The sequence below is a fragment of the Leucoraja erinacea genome, chromosome 1, assembly GCF_028641065.1.
Source record: "Leucoraja erinacea ecotype New England chromosome 1, Leri_hhj_1, whole genome shotgun sequence".
NCBI classification, from domain to species: domain Eukaryota; kingdom Metazoa; phylum Chordata; class Chondrichthyes; order Rajiformes; family Rajidae; genus Leucoraja; species Leucoraja erinaceus.
In genome coordinates, this window is record NC_073377.1 from 89636065 (window position 1) to 89654526 (window position 18462).

The 18462-nt window shown below is 40.5% G+C and overlaps 1 protein-coding gene across 1 annotated transcript in view; it reads left to right on the forward strand.

The window, feature by feature from the left end:
* The window catches only part of LOC129699075 (transmembrane anterior posterior transformation protein 1 homolog), an 84195-nt gene that overhangs the window by 58538 nt on the left and 7195 nt on the right, over positions 1-18462 (forward strand). Inside the window, exons 12-13 of the mRNA XM_055638709.1 lie at positions 12915-12991; positions 18206-18366. Coding sequence (XP_055494684.1) covers positions 12915-12991; positions 18206-18366 — 238 coding nt within the window. The remainder of the gene's footprint in view (positions 1-12914; positions 12992-18205; positions 18367-18462) is intronic.

An 18462-nucleotide genomic window follows, 5' to 3' on the forward strand; every position in this document is an offset into this window, starting at 1 on the left:
ATCGTTTTCTGGATATTAAGGAAACCAAGGGAAATGGAGCTGAGGTAGAAGATTACATGGTCTTGATGAATGATGGAGCATGCTCAAAAGGTTAGGTAGCCTAGATATGCTGCCACATTTGATGGCTTTTGTAAAGAGATGTTCCAGATATAAAGCTGAATCATACGCGACAGTAATAGACGATACACCATTGTAGACTATTACTTCCTTTTGAGAATAGTCTCTATTTGTGGAAATGAGGGCCTTTAAAAATCAGTATACACCCGCAAGTTTGTTGTCGGTCTATTTATAGATTATAGTCACAGTCGTATTGTGATACAGTGTGGAAACAGACCCTTCGACTCAACTTGCCCACACCGGCTAACAATGTCCCAACTGCACTAGTCCCACTTGCCTGCGCTTGGTCCATATCCCTCCAAACCAATCCGATCCATGTCTAACTGTTTCTTAAACGATGGGATAGTCCCAGCCTCAACTCCCTCCTCTGGCAGCTTGTTCCACACATCCATCACCCTTTGTGTGAAAAAGTTACCCCTCAGATTCCTATTAAATCTTCTCCACTTCACCTTGAACCTATGTCTTCTGGTCCTCGATTCCCCTACTCTGGGCAAGATACTCAGTGCATCTACCCGATCTATTCCTCTCATGATTTTGTACGCCTCTATAAGATCACCCCTCATCCTCCTGAGCAAGGAATAGAGACCCAGCCTACTCAACCTCTCCCTATAGCTCACACTCTCTATTCCTGGCAACATCCTTTTTTTTTGAACCCTTTCAAGTCTTTCCTATAACATGGTGCCCAGAACTGAACACAAAATTCTAAAAGTGGTCTCACCAACGTCTTATATCCTCGAGACTTTGTGAAAACTGTCACTATATTTACAAGTGCAACATGAGCTCCGAACTTCTATACTCAATACATTGACTGATGAAGGCCAATGTGCCAAAAACCTCTTTGACCACCTTCTCTACCTGCGATTCGACCTTCAAGGATCCATGCACCTGAACTCCTAGATCCCACAGCTCTACAACACTAACCAGAGGCCTACCATCCTGCCATTATTAGATGGCCCAAAATACAACACCTCACATATCTCTGTATTAAATTCCATCAACCATTCCTTATCCCACCTAGCCAATCGATCCAGATCCTGCTGCAATCTTTCACAATCATCTTCACTATCTGCTAAACCACTAACTTTTGTATCATCAGCAAACTTGCTAATCTTGCCCTATATCTCATTCAAATCATTGATGTAGATGAAAAACAGTAATGGGCTCAGCCCCAAACCCTGAGGCACACTACAAGTCACAGGCCTCCAGTCCGAGAAACAATCTTCCACCATCACCCTCTGCTTCCTTGCATGGAACCAATGTGCTATCTATTCTGGTATCTCTCCCTGTATCTCATGCGATCTATCCTTCCAGAGCAGCCACCATGCGGAACCGTGTCGAACGCCTTACTGAAAGCCATGTACATTATAGACAATATACAATAGGTGCAAGAGTAGGCCATTTGGCCCACTCCCCCAACCTGCCCAAGTCACCCTGCATTCTCATAGCATCCTCCTCACAGTTCACACTGCCACCCAGCTTTGTGTCATCTGCAAATTTGCTAATGTTACTTTGAATCTCTTCATCCAAATCATTGATGTATATTGTAAATAGCTGCATCCCCCTGTGATGTACATTGATGTACATTACAGGGGAATTTTAACTTCTGTGCAGAGGAGCTTCCTTTTATTGAATGCAAAATTCTCAAGTGCCATTTGTTTTTGCTCAGAAAGATCCAGAATGACCAGTTTAAACTTCGCATTCACAGAAAATCTAAAATCCTGAAAGTGGAGTCATTAATTGAGAAAGATTTCCAATCAAACACTCATTTTCAAATTTGGTGTCGTAACCCCAATAGAACTCTGCTGTCCAGGTTGTTCCCTATATGTTGTCTCTTTTTATCCATGGAAGATAAAAACAGCAAATTTTAAAATTTATGGTATCCATCTAATTTAGTCATTGCCAGACTTGTGGACCAAAGGTTGAGAGGGATGTGGGCATATGAGACTAGATTAGATGGAACAACTTGATCGATTTGTACGAGTTTAGTTGAAGGCTTGCACTGCTCGACCATTATTATGCAGTATTGCAATGATAGAAACTAGGCACAAAAAGCTTCTTCAGTTTATCTTAAACTTGTTTCTCCCCCGTCCTCCCGCTTTAACAAAGAACATTTGTAGACTATTTTGGAAGACCGGTTCTAAATTCAATAGAAATTGTATTTTTATGTACAGTTTTCAGAATCTTATATTCACATAAAATTACCAAAGGGTAATGGCTTTTGTTCAAATAATTTGTTAGGCCTCGTCTGCCGCATCTTTCCTTTCCTCAAATGAGGACCCAACTTCTCTTCCTTATACGATGAATGATTCGCTCTCTTCAGAAGTATCTGGCTCCTTTTCAAACTTGCATGTGTATACCAACTTTTTAAGTCCCCACCTTTGCCTCCAAAAAGCTTGCAGCTGCTCTCTCCGTCTTCACCCTTCCTTTCCACCTGGTTCCATCTACCTTTTTTTTCCTTTTAGTCTACTTCCACTGTCACTCACCTTTCCCTATCTCCAAATTCCACAACCCGACTTCTTCTGTCCATCATCCTTGCCCTTCTTAGTCCACCTATCACCTTTCTCACCCCTTTCCCTCCCCTCTTTAAAGGATCTCAACCTGAAACATCGACAACTCCATCCCGCCCACAGATACTGCACAAACTGTTGGATTCCTGAAGGAATCTTTTTATTGCATCAATGTGTATTTACAGTGCCCTCCATAATGTTTGGAATAAAGACCCATCATTTATTTATTTGCCTTTGTACTCCACAATTTGAGATTTATAATTTAAAAAATCACATGTGGTTAAAGTGCACATTGTCAGATTTTATGAAAGGCCATTTTTATACATTTTGGTTTCACCATGTAGAAATTATAGCTGTGTTTATACATAGCTCCCCCATTTCCGGGCACCATAATCTTTGGGATACATGGCTTTACAGGTGTTTGTAAGTGCTCAGATGTGTTTAAATGCCTCCTTTATGCATGTATAAGAGAGCTCTCAGCGCCGAGTCTTTCCTCCAGTCTTTCCATCACATTTGGAAACTTTTATTGCTCTTTATCAACATGAGGACTAAAGTTGTGCCAATTATAGTCAAAGAAGCCATTATGAAACAAGAATAAAACTGTTAGAGACATCAGCCAAACCTTAGGCTTAACCAAAATTAACTGTTTGGAATATCATGAAGAAGAAAGAGAGCACCGGTGAGCTTACTAATTGCAAAGGGACTGGCAGGCCAAGGAAGACCTCCACAGCTGATGACAGAAGAATTCTCTCTATAATAAAGAAAAATCCCCAAACGCCGACAGATCAGAAACACTTTTCAGGAGTCAGGTGTGGATTTGTCAATGACTACTGTCCGCAGAAGACTTCATGAACAGATATACAGAGGCTACACTGCAAGGTGTAAACCACTGGTTAACTGGAAAATATGATGGCCAGGTTACAGTTTGCCAAAAAGTACTTAAAAGAGCAACCACATTTCTGGAAATAGGTTTTGTGAACAGATGAGATGAAGATTAACTTATATCAGAGTGATGGCAAGAGGAGAGAAGGGACTGCCCAAGATCCAAAGCATACCAGCTCATCTGTGAAACGTGGTGGTGGGGGTGTTATCACCTGGGCATATATGGCTGCTGAAGGTACTGGCTCACTTATCTTCATTGATGATACATAGCATAATGAATTCTGAAGTGTATAGACACATCCTATCTGCTCAAGTTAAAAAAAATGCCTCAAAACTCATGGGCCGGCGGTTCATTCTACAACAAGACAATGTTCCCAAACATACTGCTAAAGCAACAAAGGAGTTTTTCAAAGCTAAAAAATTGTCAATTCTAGAGTGGCCAAGTCAATCACCTGATCTGAACCCAATTGTGCATGCCTTTTATATGCTGAAGAGAAAACCGAAGGCGACTAGCCCCCAAAACAAGCATAAGCTAAAGATGGCTGAAACATAGAAATTAGGTGCAGGAATAGGCCATTCGGCCCTTCGAGCCTGCACCGCCATTCAATATGATCATGGCTGATCATCCAACTCAGTATCCCGTACCTGCCTTCTCTCCATACCCTCTGATCCCCTTAGCCACAAGGGCCACATCCAACTCCTTCTTAAATATAGCCAATGAACTGGCCTCGACTACCCTCTGCGGCAGAGAGTTCCAGAGATTCACCACTCTCTGTGTGAAATACAGGCATGGCAGAGCATCACCAGAGAAGACACCCGGTAACTGATGATGTCCATCAATCGCAGACTTCAAGCAGTCATTGCATGCAAATGATATGCAACAAAGTACTAAACATGACTACTTTCATTTACATGACATTGCTGTCACAAAAATTATGATGCCCTGAAATGGGAGACTATGTATAAACACAGCTGTAATTTCTACATGGTGAAACCAAAATGTATAAAAATGGTCTTTAATAAAATCTGACAACATGCACTTTAACCACATGTGATTTTTTTTCTATTACAAATCTCAAATTGTGGAGTACAGAGGCAAATAAATAAAATATAAGTCTTTGTCCCAAACGTTATGGAGGGCACTGTAGCAGGATAATGGCAAGAGTTTCATGTGTGTTCTGCCATGGCATAATTTGATAAATAAAGTAAAAAACTCTCTGAGCAGGGACAGGGCAGGGAAAAAGATCCATCTTGGTTTTCCTACCAATCCATTTCTCGGTATTCCCCCTATTTTCTTATCACTTATTTCCCCTTTGTCTTTTATCCTGATACTCACCCATCCACTGCCTCCCAAACATTTGGCTAAGGTTAGGATATTCATTAATTTTAAGGAACTATCAGAAGCAGAATGGTATATTGAGGGAAAGCAGGACAGTTGGAATAGTTTGGATTGCTTATGCAAAATATTGAATTGGTTCTGATGGGCTAAATGGTTTTGAAATTTTGTTCGTAACTTTCTTATTTGATTGTATGTGCTTCACACTTGAGTTAAATTTCATGAGGATAAAAACTGTCTTTGCCATTGCTGTGGCTGTCAGATATGCTTAGTACATTAAAATTAATGTATGTGAGTGGTACATTATTTGAAAACAGATGAATCTAACCTCATAATGCAAGCAATGTAAGTGTACGCTGTCTTGCTAGAATTAACAAAGAATGTAACTAGTTTTGTATGCACACTAATGAAAGATGTTAAAAGTTACCAACCACTACAAATTCACTAATCTCTTCAATCCTGTAAAATAATCAAATTAAGTATTAATAGAAAATGTAAAACTAATTTCTTTACTACAAATCCTGTAAACAACAAACAATTTTGCCTTACAAACTTCATATACTTATGGAAATGATACCCAACGGGAAATGCTTTATGTATAAATGTAGCACTAGACTTTTGACAGAACTCTGTTAAACTAGCATCTTGAGCAATCCATCAGAATTTATTTCCAATTTTATGGTCTCTAGGGTGGCTATGCAAAATCTGCAAATTCAGCCAGCTAGGTGCTTGTTAGAGCAGCTGGTAAGTGGGGACTAAAATTGAGTATACACACACAAGTTTGACAAGGAGCCCCATCGGTAGTTACTGCAATCAGATTTTCTTGAAGATAAGGTGATAGGAGCAGAATTAGGCCATTCAGCCCATGTCTACTCGGCCATTCAATCATGGCTGATCTATCATTCCCTCCTAACCCCATTATCCTGCCTTCTCCCTATAACCCCTGACACCCAATCAAGATTCTATATCTGCCTTCAAAATATCCATTGACTTGACCTCCACGGCCTTCTGTGGCAGAGAATTCCACAGATTCACCACCCTCTGACTAAAGCAATTCCTCTTCATGCCATTCCTAAAGGAATGTCTAATTCTGAGGCTATGACCTCTAGTCCTAGACTCTCCCACTAGTGGAAACATCCTATCCGCATTCACTCTATCTAAGCCTTTCACTTACAAGATGGTAATTATTGCAGGGTTCCGAGATCATCTCTGGCACATCCTTCTCAGATGAAAGCAATAATGTCATGAATTGGCTTCACTGCCGAAAGAGTGCTTGCCACTTGCAATACCAGGGAATTTCAACTGAGCTCTCGTAATTTTGTCCAGATTACAGAGGTGGGCGGGCCATCAGATGCATGAAACTCGGTGTAAAATCGGCTATTTAAAAAAGGCAGCAAAGACGAGACTGGGAACGACATTGATAAGTGGATATGTTGTAGGCTGGGCTGCGTAGGGATAGGGTCCACCAGCATTTGAAAAGGCCCAGACTGATTAGGGATATTCAGCAATGCTTTGTGTTCAGGAAATTGTGTCTCAAAAATGTGATTATTTTTTGAAGTGGTCACAAAGATGATTTGTGAGTGCAGGGCAGTGGACGCTGTCTGTATAGGCTTTAGCAAGGCCTTTGATAAGGTCCGACATGGTTGACTCATCTAGATGATTAGGTCGTATAGAATTCAAGGCAAGCTAGCCAATTGAAGTCAACATTGATTTGGAGGAAGGTATGAAAAGATGGTTGTGGGGAGTTTTTTTGTGCTTGGAAAACTATCTGTGGTGTGCTGCAGGGGTTAGTTCTCGGTCTCCTGCTGTTTGTTATATACATTCATTATTTGGATGACAATGTAGTTTGCATTGTGAGTAGATTTGGAGCTGACACAAAAGACAGTGAGAAAGAATATGTAAGTTTACAACAAGATCAACTTCAGTTGGAAAGATAAACCCAAGGAATAACAAAATTAATTTAACTTTGACAAGTGTGAGGTGTTGCACTTTGGTATGTTAAACAAGTGCAAGACTTGCACACTAAATAGTTGAGTCCTGGAGAGTGTGGCAGAACAGACAGGTGCATGGTTACTTAAAAGTAGTGAGTTAGTTGGACAATGTAGGATAAAATGACTTTGGCATGCTTGCCTTCATTGGGAATGTTATTGAGTACTCAGGTTGAGATATCGTTGGTGAAGCTACACTTTGTCCTGTTTGCAGTTCTGGTTGCCCCGCTATAGGAAGGATGCCATTAAGTTGGAAGATATTCACCAGGATGTTACCTGGGCTTGAGTTACAAATGGAAATTGGATGACTAGAATTAGTTTTCTTTGGAGCACAACTGGCTGAGGCATGTCCTTATTGAGGTGTATCAAATCATGAACGGCACGGATGAAGTAAACACTCGTAGTCTTTTTCCCTGGGTAGAGGATTTCAAATCTTGAGGGCATAAGGTTAAGGTGAGAGGAGAGAGATTGAAGAGGAATCTTGGGCAACATTTTCACTCAGAAGATAATCCTTATATTGAGCCTCCAGAAGAAGCTAGAGAATGATGGACACAATTATATACAATATAGGACACAATTATGACTTTTAAAATACATTTGGACAGATTTATGGATAGGAAGAATTCAGGGAGCTCTGGGTCAAATGCAAGCTAATGGAACAAGCCAATATGGACAAGATGAGCTGAAGAACCCGTTACTGTGCATAACAACTCTATGTCAATATACTTTCATCAAAGGCACAATCTCGGTTGGGAGAATTTTTAAGTGGTACTTACAACTGAAATCAACTCCCTCTGTATTTTTAATATGTTCCTTCATTACTTAGTTATCCTTGAGTTATCCAAGAACAAGGTGGTCTTGTTAGTGTTGCAGAATCCATGCATATCATGATAACTGGATCTACAATGAACCTTCCACCCATCATTTTGCATGAATCTTTTTGTTGGGTTTGGATTTCATGTAATTTGATTTTGACAAATGCTATTGTTTTACAGTCAAAATATGTAATTGATTTGGATAAATCAGCTGCGGGGATCCTGATCATTTTCATAAAACCAGTCTTGCTGTTTTCGGATCGAGATGTCTTGTTAAAAAATACATGATCCTTTGGAAAGTTGAGATCGGCAAAGAACTAAGGAAAGCAGACTCCAAAAGTGTTCCTTTCCTGATAAAATGCTTGGAACGCTGTCTTGACATAAGTAATCATATTTTGTATGAGCAACATTTAAAAGGTCTCATTTCAAGCATTTGCACATGTAAGATTATGTCATTGTTTGTGTACATGACCACAAAGATGTCACATCCCATGTGCCAACAAATGCTGGACCGACCACATTCAAATCTGCTCTGTCAGCCCCCTAATGGACCATTACAACAGAAAGAGTGCAGTGGAAATATCATGCTGAAAGAAATATCATGCAAAAGAAAAGCTTTACTCGGCCAATACCTTACTAATGACATGAAGTCCATCATAATTAGCACCTGTGAAAGTATATAATTGAGCTAAATGCAATATGGATTTAATGTTAATTTCAGGAATAGATAAACAATTAACAGAGAGAAGAACTTCATTAATTGAGTCATGCTATAAAAAGGCAATGGAATTGAAGGAGTTTGCTTGGATTTGCATGGGAAGGAACTGATTGACACCGACACTATTGAACAATTGTCCAAGCGCAATGAGATCATGAACAAACTATACAAGGAAAGACTTGAAAGAACTATTTAGCATCTTTCACAACAGCAGAAACTTCCAAATTGCTTTGCATCCAAATGTTTTTGAAGTGTAGATACTGGTGATTGTAAGACATCTAAATGTGATACTTGATAATCAGCAGGGACATGATGGGTCGAAGGACATTATGCATGACTCTGACTGAGAAACGGTGGCTAATGATGTGCAAAAGTCCCACAGCACTGTCAAATAAATAATCGCATCATCTGTTTCTTATTGAGAAAGGATAATGGTTGCCTAGGACTGTGGGGAAAAATGCTCAGTCCTTACTTGATTGTGTTGTGAGACATATAAACACTCCTGCGAAAGATAAATTGAGCTAATTTGAAGCAGGCTGCAATCTAGAAGCTGATGTCTGCATCACGGATCAATAGCCGAGAATATTACTGGTATTGTCGACAATTAAAAGTTGAAATAACGTGAGAGAATGTTGTCGGATGGTATGGTGTGGAAGTTTTTCACTAAATTAGGGAAGTTACAACATGAAGCTGGGGTCTTGAATGCGGCAACAAAAACGGTTCCCACAGTTATCCTCTCGTTGTCGTCCCCCACCCCCCAAGCTATGTACAAATGGTTATTTATGTTTCTTTATTTTATCTTTGTATTCATTTATAGCTTAAAATGTTTAAAATAAGTTTATTTGTTAAAATATATTTTACTTGTACTCGCTAGAATTTAGAAGACTCGCTAGGATTTAGAATTTGGAAGAGTAGAATACGGCTTGTACTCGCTGGAATTTAGAAGATTGAGGGGGGATCTTATAGAAACTTGCAAAATTCTTAAGGGGTTGGACAGGCTAGATGCAGGAAGATTATTCCTGATGTTGGGGAAGTCCAGAACAAGGGGTCACAGTTTAAGGATAAGGGGGAAATCTTGTAGGACCGAGATGAGAAAAACATTTTTCACTCAGAGAGTGGTGAATCTGTGGAATTCTCTGCCACAGAAGATAGTTGAGGCCACTTCATTGGCTATATTTTAGAGGGAGTTAGATGTGGCCCTTGTGGCTAAAGGTGTCAAGGGGTATGGAGAGAAGGCAGGTACAGGATACTGAGTTGGATGATCAGCCATGATCATATTGAATGGTGGTGCAGGCTCGAAGGGCTGAATGGCCTACTCCTGCACCTATTTTCCATGCCTATGTCTATTTATAAATCTATTTAAACTGTTTCTTAAATGTCTTGATCATTCGTAAGGGCTTGGTAGACATGGGTGTCTGTGGTATAGGTAGGTTCCCTGGACTTTTCTGACCCCCTGTATTTAAGGTACTTTATTGAAAAGTAAGATAAAGATCACAGTGATGCTGGGAGCATTGCTCTTCAAGAATTGGGGCAGAGGAATGATTTTTGTGGTGAGGTGGGTGTTTGTTTTTATTATTTGTCTCTGGAAATGGTAGAGTGACTAATGCCCCTGTCCCACTTAGGCAATTCTTTAGGCGACTACAGTCAACTAGGCTGTTTTCACATTCATCGCGGGGTGGCGCCTTTATGGTCGTGAGTAGTCTCCTCAAGTCGCCAAAATAGTCGTAACGTTTTTCTGGTCACCGCTGGATTTTGAAATGTTCAAAACCTTTTGGTGACAATAGACAATAGACAATAGGTGCAGGAATAGGCCATTTGGCCCTTCAAGCCAGCATCGCCATTCAATGTGATCATGGTTGATCATCCCCAATCAGTACCCCGTTCCTGCCTTCTCCCCATATCCCCTGACTCCGCTATTTTTAAGACCCCTATCTAGCTCTCTCTTGAAAGCATCCAGAGAACCTGCCTCCACCGCCCACCGAGGCAGAGAATTCCACAGACTCACCACTCCCTGTGAGAAAATGTGTTTCCTCTAAATGGCTTACTCCTTATTCTTAAACTGTGGCCCCTGGTTCGGTACTCCCCCAACATCGGGAACATGTCTCATGCCTCTAGTGTGTCAAAGCCCTTAATAATCTTATATGTTTCAATGAGATATCCTCTCATCCTTCAGAGTGTACAATCCCAGCTGCTCCATTCTCTCAGCATATGACAGTCCCGCCATCCCGGGAATGAACCTTGAAAACCTACGCTGCACTCCCTCAAGAGCATGAATGTCCTTCCTCAAATTAGGGGACCAAAACTGCACACAATACTCCATGTGTGGTCTCACTAGGGCTCTGTACAACTGCAGAAGGATCTCTTTGCTCCTATATTCGATTCCTCTTGTTATAAAGGCCAACATGCCATTTGCTTTCTTCACTGCCTGCTGTACCTGTATGCTTACTTTCATAGACTGATGTACAAGGACCCTCAGATCCCGTTGTACTTCCCCTTTTCCCAACTTGACGCCATTTAGATAGTAATCTGCCTTCCTGTTTTTGCTACCAAAGGGAATAACCTCACATTTATCTGCATTAAACTTCATCTGCCATGCATCTGCCCACTCCCCCAACCTGTCCAAGTCGCCCTGCATTCTCATAGCATCCTCCTCACAGTTCACACTGCCACCCAGCTTTGTGTCATCTGTAAATTTGCTAATGTTACTTTGAATCCCTTCATCCAAATCATTGATGTATATTGTAAATAGCTGCGGTCCCAGCACCGAGCTTTGCGGTACCCCACTAGTCACTGCCTGCTATTCTGAAAGGGACCCGTTAATCCCTACTCTTTGTTTCCTGTCTGCCAACCACTTCTCTATCCATGTCAGCGCTCTATCCCGATACCATGTGCTCTAATTTTGCCCACTAATCTCCTATGTGGGACCTTATCAAATGCTTTCTGAAAGTCCAGGTGCACTACATCCACTGGCTCTCCTTGTCCATTTTCCTAGTTACATCTTGAAAAAATTCCAGAAGATTAGTCGAGCATGATTTCCCCTTCGTAAATCCATGCTGACTCGGACCGATCCTATTACTGCTATCCAAATGTGCGGCTATCTCATCTTTTATAATTGACTGCAGCATCTTCCCCACCACCGATGTCAGGCTAACTGGTCTATAATTCCCCGTTTTCTCTCCCCCGCCTTTCTTAAAAAGTGCGATAACATTAGCTACCCTCCAATCCACAGGAACTAATCCTGAGTCTATAGAACATTGGAAAATTATTACCAATGCATCCACGATTTCTAGAGCTACTTCCTTAAGTACCCTGGGATGCAGACCATCAGGCCCTGGGGATTTATCAGTCTATCCAACAGCATTTCCATTTCCTATCCAGTGTGGATTTCCTTCAGTTCCTCAGTCACCCCAGATCCTCTGGTCACTACTATATCAAGAAGATTGGTTGTGTCCTCCTTAGTGAAGACAGATCCAAAGTACCCGTTCAACTCGTATGTCATTTCCCCATAATAAATTCACCTTTTTCAGTCTGTGATTGTGGGCTTGATGTAGATTATCTTCTCCTGTCGTAGGTACTGTCGTAGGTTGTCATCAGGATGACGTAGGTTATCGCCAGGTGACGTTGGTTATCGGCAGGTGTTGACTTCGGTGAATTTCATTGGCGACTACCTACGTCAACTGGCGACAGGTACCGGCGACTGAATTGTCTTCAGTTGTCGCTGACAGGGTCGTTGCTTGTCGTAGCTTGTCACGGGTGGACGTAGGTTGACTTTGGATGTCGTAGGTAGTCGCCTGTGTGTTCGTAGGTTGTTGTAGGTGTGGTCGTAGGTGGACGTCCTAAGTCGCGACGATTGGGTCGCCGGTTGTCGGTAGCTTGACGTTGACTAGGTGGTAGGTTGTCGTAGACATTGTCGTAAGGGGGGTCCAGTCACCGCTTTTTCGGCGATCTGCTACGACAGTGACAGTCGCCGAAAAAATCGCCTAAGTGGCATAGGCCCTTAAGCCTTCTGTTCAAATCAACATTCCAGCCTAGATTTTTTTTTTAGGAACTACTGATTTATAGACTTAATTAAATTGCTATGGAACAGAGTATTTGCATACAAGTGTGATTGATGCTTTTGAGTCTATATAAAATATATATTGTGAAAACCTAAAATATAGAATAGAGGATGGTTTATTAGCTGTACTACTTTGAATAGCACTTAATATGTTCAATTATTTCTTATTTGCTTGTTTATTTCCTTACAATTTTTTTAATACAAATGACTGTTTCAACACTTGATGTTCCTAGAATATTTTAAATTGATTGTTTTCCACACCAACATTTTTTTTGTACTTCGTTGTTACTCTCAGTATAATATTAAAACTTAACATGGGAATTTTTGTATGACCGAAATGATTAACTGATGTCAAGCACAAAGCTGAGCAAGAGATTTGAGATTTGTTAAATTAGTGCATCAATAATTGTAGTCACTTCCATAATGTTGTAATGTGCATTGTTTGTGGATTCCTTTGAAATCTTGTTCACAATAACTTTCTTTTTCATATGTAGCTATCCAGAGTTATCACAAGTTCCACAAAAATTCAGGGAGCCTTGGCTATTGTCAGTCTATTGATGTTTTACCTCGGGTAAGAAACCTACATTGATATGAAATGTTCGGGCTTTTTTTGACAGGAGCTATGAGATGGTGGTGTAAAAATATTCTGATCTTTAGTACATTTTCTTTTCTAAAAGGTTCTGAATATTTTGAAACATATAATATAGCATATCTTCGTATTCTAACTACATGCTTATAAAAAAAATAATTCTGGATGAAAACAGTTCATTGTTTTTCATTCTTCATTTATTGGTTCAAATATGGCTTTTAAATGCCAGCAATTCCATGCCCAAATACTAGCAATTAACTTGTTCAATGCAAGCAAGTTTTGAACATTTATTATTGAACTACATTATTTCAATTCCAGAATTATTTATGTAGCATACTAAGATCTACCAATTGCTTGGGGATATCGGTATCCCCTGAGGCGATATGGGTAGAGCTTAGAAATAAGAAAGGTGCAAGCACTTTAGTGGAATTGTACTATAGTAGTAAGCGGTAGAGGAACAGAAATGTAGACGGATTACCGAAAGACGGGGCAGGGTTATCTTAGTGGGTGAGTTTAACTTATCCAATATTGATTGGAACTTCAACTTGCCCCGTGCCATAGGCTTAGACGGGGCAGAATTTGTGAGGTGTAACAAAGAGGGTTTCTTGAAACAGTATGTGGATAGTCCAACCTGAGAAGGGAACATACTGGAACTTAGCCTGGCCTTGTGACTATTGTTGCAGTGGAAGGGCATTTTGGGGTTCACAACTCCATAAGCATAAACAGTCTGAAGAAGGGTCTCGACCTGAAACGTCACGCATTCCTTCTCTCCAGAGAAGTTGCCTGTCCCACAGAGTTACTCCACCATTTTGTGTATAACTTGGTTTAAACCAGCATCTGCAGTTCTTTCCTACCATAAGATTGTTGTGAATAGGGAGACGATTGGACCTTCCAGGAAGATACTAAATTGGAGTCAGGCAAACTACAACAATACCAGGCAGGAGCTCTGGAGTGTACACTGGGAGCAGTTAATATTGAGTAAGTCCACATCTGACATGTGGCAGTTGTTTAAACACCAGTTTTTCTAAGTTCACAACTGGCATGTTCTGGTTAGGAGGAGGGATAAGCCAAGCAAAGTAAGGGAACCTTGGATGACCAAAGAGGTTGTAAATTTGCTCAAAAAGAAAAAGGAAGTGCATGCAAGTTTTAAGAGCATGGAATCAGACCAGGCTTTTGAGAAATGTAACGAAAGGAGGAATGAACTCAAGTGGGCGATAAGAAGGGTCATAATGAGCATCAAAATGGCTTGGGTGAGTTGGGTTAAGGAACATCCCAATGCTTTTTATACCGACATTAGAAACAAGAAAGTAACCAGAGAGAAGGTAAGACCGCTCAAGGATAAAGGAGGGAATTTGTTCTTGGTCTGGGGATGAAAGTGGCGAGTACTTAGTGTCAGTTTTTACCAAGGAAAAGGACAAGGAGGACAGTGAGATCAATGTGGAGAATACTAATATGCAAGAGATTGAAAAGGTGGAGGTGTTGGTGCTCTTGAAGAGCATTAAGGTGGAACCTGAGGGGATCTATCCCAGGCTATTGAGGCAAGAAATGAGATTCTGGGAGCCTTGATGACGATCTTTGCGACTTCTCTATCTCCAGGCAAGGTCCCGGAGGACTGTGGAGTAGCTAATGTTGTTCCTTTATTTTAGAAGTAGAGAGAATCCAGGGAATTCTAGACAATTCTACACCAATCCGTTTATCTTCTCTGTCTGCTTCTCTCTAGCAAGGGAAAATGAAATGCGGTTTATAACCATATAACAATTACAGCACGGAAACAGGCCAGCTCGGCCCTTCTAGTCCGTGCCGAACACTTATTCTCCCCTAGTCCCATCTGCCTGCACTCAGACCATAACCCTCCATTCCTTTCCCGTCCATATACCTATCCAATTTATTTTTAAATGATAAAATCGAACCTGCCTCCACCACTTCCACTGGAAGCTCATTCCACACCGCTACCACTCTCTGAGTAAAGAAGTTCCCCCTCATGTTACCCCTAAACTTCTGTCCCTTAATTCTCGTCATGTCCTCTTGTTTGAATCTTCCCTATTCTCAAAGGGAAAAGCTGATCCACATCAACTCTGTCTATCCCTCTCATCATTTTAAAGACCTCTATCAAGTCCCCCCCTTAACCTTCTGCGCTCCAGAGAATAAAGACCTAACTTATTCAACCTTTCTCTGTAACTTAGTTGTTGAAACCCAGGCAACATTCTAGTAAATCTCCTCTGTACTCTCTCTATTTTGTTGACATCCTTCCTATAATTAGGCAACCAAAATTGTACACCATACTCCAGAATTGGCCTCACCAATGCCTTGTACAATTTTAACATTACATCCCAACTTCCATACTCAATGCTCTGATTTATAAAGGCCAGCACACCAAAAGCTTTCTTTACCTCCCTATCTATATGAGATTCCACCTTCAGGGAACTGTGCACAGTTATTCCTAGATCACTCTGTTCAACTGCATTCCTCAACTCACTACCATTTACCATGTACGTCCTATTTTGATTTGTCCTGCCAAGATGTAGCACCTCACACTTATCAGCATTAAACTCCATCTGCCATCTTTCAGCCCACTCTTCCAAATGGCCTAAATCTCTCTGTAGACTTTGAAAATCTACTTCATTATCCACAACACCACCTATCTTAGTATCATCTGCATACTTACTAATCCAATTTACCACACCTTCATCCAGATCATTGATGCACATGACAAACAACAGTGGACCCAACACAGATCCCTGTGGCACCCCACTAGTCACCGGCCTCCAACCTGACAAACAGCCATCCACCATTACTCTCTAGCATCTCCCATTCAGCCACTGTTGAATCTATCTTGCTACTCCACCATTAATACCCAACAATTGAACCTTCTTAACCAACCTTCCATGAGGAACCTTGTCAAAGGCCTTACCGAAGTCCATATAGACAACATCCACTGCTTTACCCTCATCAATTTCCCAAGTAACCTCTTCAAAAAATTCAAGAAGATTAGTCAAACATGACCTTCCAGGCACAAATCCATGTTGACTGTTCCTAATCAGACCCTGTTTATCCAGATGCTTATATATATTATCTCTAAGTTTCCTTTCCATTAATTTGGTTTACTCCTGTTTCCAGAGTATTTTGGGTAGTTTGGCTCCAAACTCATTATAGCCAAGTCCAAACGTGGACAAAAGAGTTAATTTTCATCTCATCCCTTGAGATTATGGGAAGTCAGTGGGAATTAAGATTTGGGTTGTATCAAATGTTAAGGAAATTGGCTGTGGTCATTTAATGCACTTTTAATGCAACAACCTGGAGCTCAATGCCAGTGGAATTGATTTTGACTTTAGGAGAGCTCCCCCTCCCCTCACCCCACTCACCATCAACAACACCATAGTCACACCTGTGGAGTATTGTAAGTTCCTGGGAACCATCATCTCCAAGGACCTTAAGTGGGGGGCTACCATCAACTCCACAGTCAAAAAAGCACAACAGAGGATGTACTCAACAGCCAAAAATGTGTAGCCTCCTTTTGATCTGGTATTTTGTTGGTTCACATGCTTGATCAGTGGTGTTTTATCATTAATGTCTTATTATTATTAATGTTTAGTGTTTTCTGAGTCATTTGCAACTGTCACTGTATGTCATGTTGTTACTTGTGGGCGGAGCACCAAGGCAAATTCCTTGTATGTGCATACTTGGCTAATAAACTTACTTACTTTTTATCAGCCAAACTATTGTTCCAAAAATACTTTGGGCAGAGCCCAATCATTGGCTGTTTCATCAAAAGCTCAAGGTGAAGATGGGCTATGACTATTTCATTGGGATTGGCACCATTTGCAATTGACCCAATAATGAAACAGGCAGTGCATAAATGTGGTAATACATACATCCTTTCGTAGTATATTTGAACTTTGGCTGACAAATGGCAAATAACATTTGAACCAATCAAGTACTGAGTGATGACCAAGGCTAACGAGAGAAAGTATCTTGATATTCAAGTTGCACATCATCAAAACCCTACCATCATTTTCCTGAGATTACTATTTGATAGACTTTTAACTGGAAAATCCAGAAAAACAAGAAGACAGGCCAGAAATGGAGTACTCGGCGGTAGGTCACCCCCTGATTCCTCAAGTCTTTGTATAACCAACAAGGCTTAAATCAAGAGTATGATAGAATACTCTTAATTTGCCTCTCTTAGAGTTCCATTCTAAAAGTTTTCCTACAACTGGTATCACTTCTATCCTCCTGCATTGTTACTTGTTCCCTCTCAATGTCATAAATTTATAGTCCTTACACTTTTGATACTTCCTTTTTCGTATTTTGTAATCTCCTCCCACTGTCACATTCCTCCTGCACCACCACACAACTCTCTCTGTGAAACAAGTCAACTGTGCATTTAATTTCCTTTTATCCACTCTTTCCAGTTGTTCCTTTACTTTTCCATCATTCCCAAACCCCTTGCACCTTTCATCACTTTGACCAAGACTTTGTCAATCTCTGGTCGAATCCCAACCATTTGCTGTCTTAATGGATGGCCTTGCATTTTTCTTATAAGAGCATTATTTTAGAGGACAAATTTCAGTGCAATGCTCAGTTGAGATGCTGTGCGTCCTTTTCACAAGCTATTTGAAATAAACTGACAGCAATAGCTGTATAAATTAAAATTACTGTCACCAAATTTCAGTATAATGTAAAGTTCAGTAAAGGGTCATTTGAATGGAAGAGTACATCCTAGAATGCTTGTTTAAATGGTACAGTGCCAACATGTTTCAAAGAGAGTTGGAGCCACAAGTTATGTGCTAGGAATATAATTTGACAAGAGTAACAAGCCACTGATAAAAAGTGATTTTTTTCCAAAATTATTCTTTTTAACAAGGCATGAAAATGTTTCTGGGATTGCTTTTTTGAACAACTTGATATTTTGTTTTAAAAAAGCTAGATATTCTGGGGCTGGGGAAACTATACTGTAATTCAAGACTGCCTACATTCAGAAACAATTGTCATGCCTCAGTACAATTTGAAATTCCGTACAAGATATTGTTATCAAAGATTATGCACATTAGTGGGATCTGGTAACAGTTTGTTTCTTAGAAGATTGTGAATAGTGTGATAGACATATTTACTGAAAAGCTTGGATTATTTGGCCATTGTCAATTTATTTATGCTGCGTTTCCTTTACAATTGTAAGCATCTTCTTCCCCTTTCAAGGCTGATTGCACTTAAAGTTCTGAACAGTATTGTGTTGCTGGGGAAATCTTGCCAATATGTAAAGGAGGCCAAAATGGAGGAGAAGCTGTTCCAACCCCCACCAACCAGCATCCCTGGGAAATCTGCCAAAAAATCTGTCAGCAAAGTTCAATCACCTCAAGGTAATTAATTTTGACATGCTCCCATTTTAAACATGTTTGTTTCATTTAAATTAACTATAGATAATGTTCCACTAGTGTAAGATTAATATGTTCACA